Genomic DNA, 3,192 nt, shown 5'->3' on the forward strand with positions numbered 1-3,192 from the left:
AGCTGAGAGTCAAGTCGGAATGAGCTTGATTTCGGCTTGGCAAGTCGAGCTGAGCTTCGAGTCCTAGGCTTGTGGACTTTATTGGTTAGTTCAAGTGCTTCTTATGTCGAATTTTATGTTAATATTTTTGTATTTTCTTATTTTTTTTATAATTCCAATAAATTCTATTATAAAATAGGACACTCAAATTGTGATGTATCCTTTTCCGTTCGTTGTCATCTCATACTAATCGCCATTTACATCCACTGCCCTCTGGATGATTGATCACGAATTCCTCCCAATTAAATTGTGTTACCTATTTCCATTAAAAACCTCTTGCAACACACCGAAGAAAGAAAAGGCCTTGGCTGATAGATGTTAAAGAAAACGAATGAAATGTGAAGCATATCCCAAAAAAAAAAAAATTGAATAAGCAAGAGTTTGAGCTCTTACTTTTCGTAGTAGGCCATTGCCACTTCTAAAAACAAACACGTGGTTCTAGACACGAACGCAAAAAGACGGTTAACGCTTTTGCTACCCATCTAAAGCGGATTTAGGTTTAAGATTTTTTTAATTTGTATTCGTTAATCTTTTAGTTGGGAAATTTGAATCTAAGTTTTGAGAGTTAAACTCACATAATTATTCAAATGAAAAAATAATAGTATTTATCATTTTAGATGTTTGTTAGGCATTATTTTATTTACTTTATAATTATAAAATAACGAGATAATATTAAAAATAAGAAAACTTTTTCTCACACGTACACTCGTAAACTTGAAATTTAATCCTATTATCAAGTCACGCTTTACGTTTTCTAAAACACGATATATGAATAAGAGTTTGTAAGAACGGTAAAGAACCTATTTTTTGATTAAAAAAAAAAAACTTCAGTTTTATTACATTTTGGAATCATCTACTTTTATAAATTTTTCTATCATGCATTTCATCAATATTTATCAAAATCTCCTAAAAATTTTATCAAAAAATTTAGCGAACACTTATGTCTTATTGAATTCATCAAACAAGTAAATATAATAGTGATACGTAATTTTTGACATAACTGAAGTTTAGACTTACGTGACCAAACATCATGGTTTAAAAGGTACATAGCGTCCATATTATTAAAATTTGTACCACGATATCATTTAGCTACCACTTTATTTATTTTTTTGGAAGCAACATAAAACATTTTCAAGTTTGTAAATAGAAAAATACAAAGTCGAGCAACTATTCCTCCCAAGCGACAAATATATTTGATTTTTGAATACAAATGAATTATGTTTTCTTTTTCTTTTTCTCCTAAATGGAAGATTCCTTTCCTTTCTTTCATTTTTCAGAAAGCAATAATAATAATAATAATAATAATAATAATAATAACAACAACAACAACAACAACAACTTATTTAGCCAAACGACTTATTTATTTATTTATTATCAAACTTATTCTAGAAACTTATTTTGCTAAGATTATAAGAAACTGAGAAGTAAGGAAGAAATAATACCTAAAGGAAGTATCCCAAAAGTCATTGGGACGGTGAGCATCACTTTTCTTCCATATTTATCTGAAAGATTTCCCACCAATGGCATTACCACCAATGACCCCAGACCGATTATCTGCCGTATAGTCCGTGCAATTACAATTAATTAAACAATTAATAAATAGTATCTTAAATTATTAATACGAATCAAAAATCTCGATGAAATTCAGATAATTAAAGTGTATGTGTAGTATATGATACTAAATATTCATGAAAAGTGAAAAATCGAAATCTTGTACAAAGTACTAGTTAGTCGTGTTCATAATTTAAGATAAGGAGAGTTTTTGTTGATTAAGAATCTATTTTTATATTCCTTTTGAATTTTGAACAATTTTCCATCGAAATTAGGGTTCTGCTTCACGTATAGTAGAAGGTCATTACGTATATCTTTAACCTCGAAATTATAGGTTGTGCCAAACCTATATTGACAGTGACCAATATTTAACATCCTAATATCACTTATGGTTTAATTTTGACTAACCATCCAATTAAAGTTGGGTTTGTTAGAATTTTTTTAAAAATCATTTTTCTCAAACTCATTTTTAACTATACATTTTTTTCATAGAATAATCTTCTACTTGGATCCATAATTTTTTATACTTTTTAACTACACATTCTCTCAAAAGAAAAAGAAAAAAAATTCACAAAATATATTTTCAAAAAATCTACATCAAATATGTCCTAAGTTTTCATGCAACTGTCAATAAATCCTAAGGTTTTGGTAGGTACCTAGGAGAATATCACGAGACTTTTGGACCGATCCTTTAACAAAAGGTATTTAAAAAAAGGGAATTGATACTTATACATCCGAGTTCACAGCTCGGATGACAACCCCTCACATGTGGGGGAGCCCGCAATTTTTTTATTGAGCTTTAGCCCCAACATGTGAGGGGGCTAGCGCATCACTATGATTATGACTATGACTTGTACTCTAATCAACCAGTCCAAAGTTGGCATCATTAATCATTGGAGGTAGATTGCTTTAAGTACACTAAAAGAAATAAGCACAACAGATATTTGTGGGATCTTAAGGAGAGAGTCGTTTGAGCTGAAGACGGATAATATTGAATAATGTATTATTTTTAAAAAGTAATTTTGTTAAGAAGAGTGACTTGATTGATTGTTATTTATTTTTATATTTAACTGACGTGGGATTTTTAGTACAGACTGGTGTGGGGATAAGGGGTGTCAAAGATAGAGAAATGAGGGGTTGGAGGTGGAGAGAGATGTGGGGTTGCGGAAGAGAGAGAGTGGGGATGATTGCATAGAAAGCAATTTCTTGCTTGCATAAGAAGGTTTCGCTTTTTTTAGAAGGCAAGTTATTGGACGATATTATGCAAGAAAATTTAATTAAAATTTTGTTCGTTATACTTTCACATATCTTTTATTAAGCCCTAGTTTGAACCACATTATTGTAAAAATGAGAATGAAAAATATAGTCGTTATAAACCTTACACAATAGATAAAAAGTCAAATATGGTAGCTTGATATGATGGATAACGGTCATATTTTTCATTTTAACGAGAAAATAATGAAGCTCAAACAGGGCCTAAGGATATGTTTGAGCCTCTTTTTTGAAAGAATAATTTTATAATATTGTTTTTTTGAAAGATGTGCAGTTATTTTTGGATTTATTCATAAATTATTTTATTAAAAAATAAGATATAATTAAAAA

The 3,192-nt window shown here is 29.7% G+C and overlaps 1 protein-coding gene across 1 annotated transcript in view; it reads right to left on the bottom strand.

The window, feature by feature from the left end:
• LOC111380785 overlaps window positions 1–3,192 on the bottom strand; it is a 12,577-nt gene that overhangs the window by 6,262 nt on the left and 3,123 nt on the right. The window contains exons 2-3 of the mRNA XM_023004422.1: window positions 1,482–1,593; window positions 296–347 (exon numbers count right to left, since the gene is read on the bottom strand). Of these exons, the coding sequence (XP_022860190.1) occupies window positions 296–347; window positions 1,482–1,593 (164 nt within the window). The remainder of the gene's footprint in view (window positions 1–295; window positions 348–1,481; window positions 1,594–3,192) is intronic.

Source organism: Olea europaea, unplaced genomic scaffold (assembly GCF_002742605.1).
Source record: "Olea europaea var. sylvestris unplaced genomic scaffold, O_europaea_v1 scaffold221, whole genome shotgun sequence".
NCBI lineage: Eukaryota > Viridiplantae > Streptophyta > Magnoliopsida > Lamiales > Oleaceae > Olea > Olea europaea.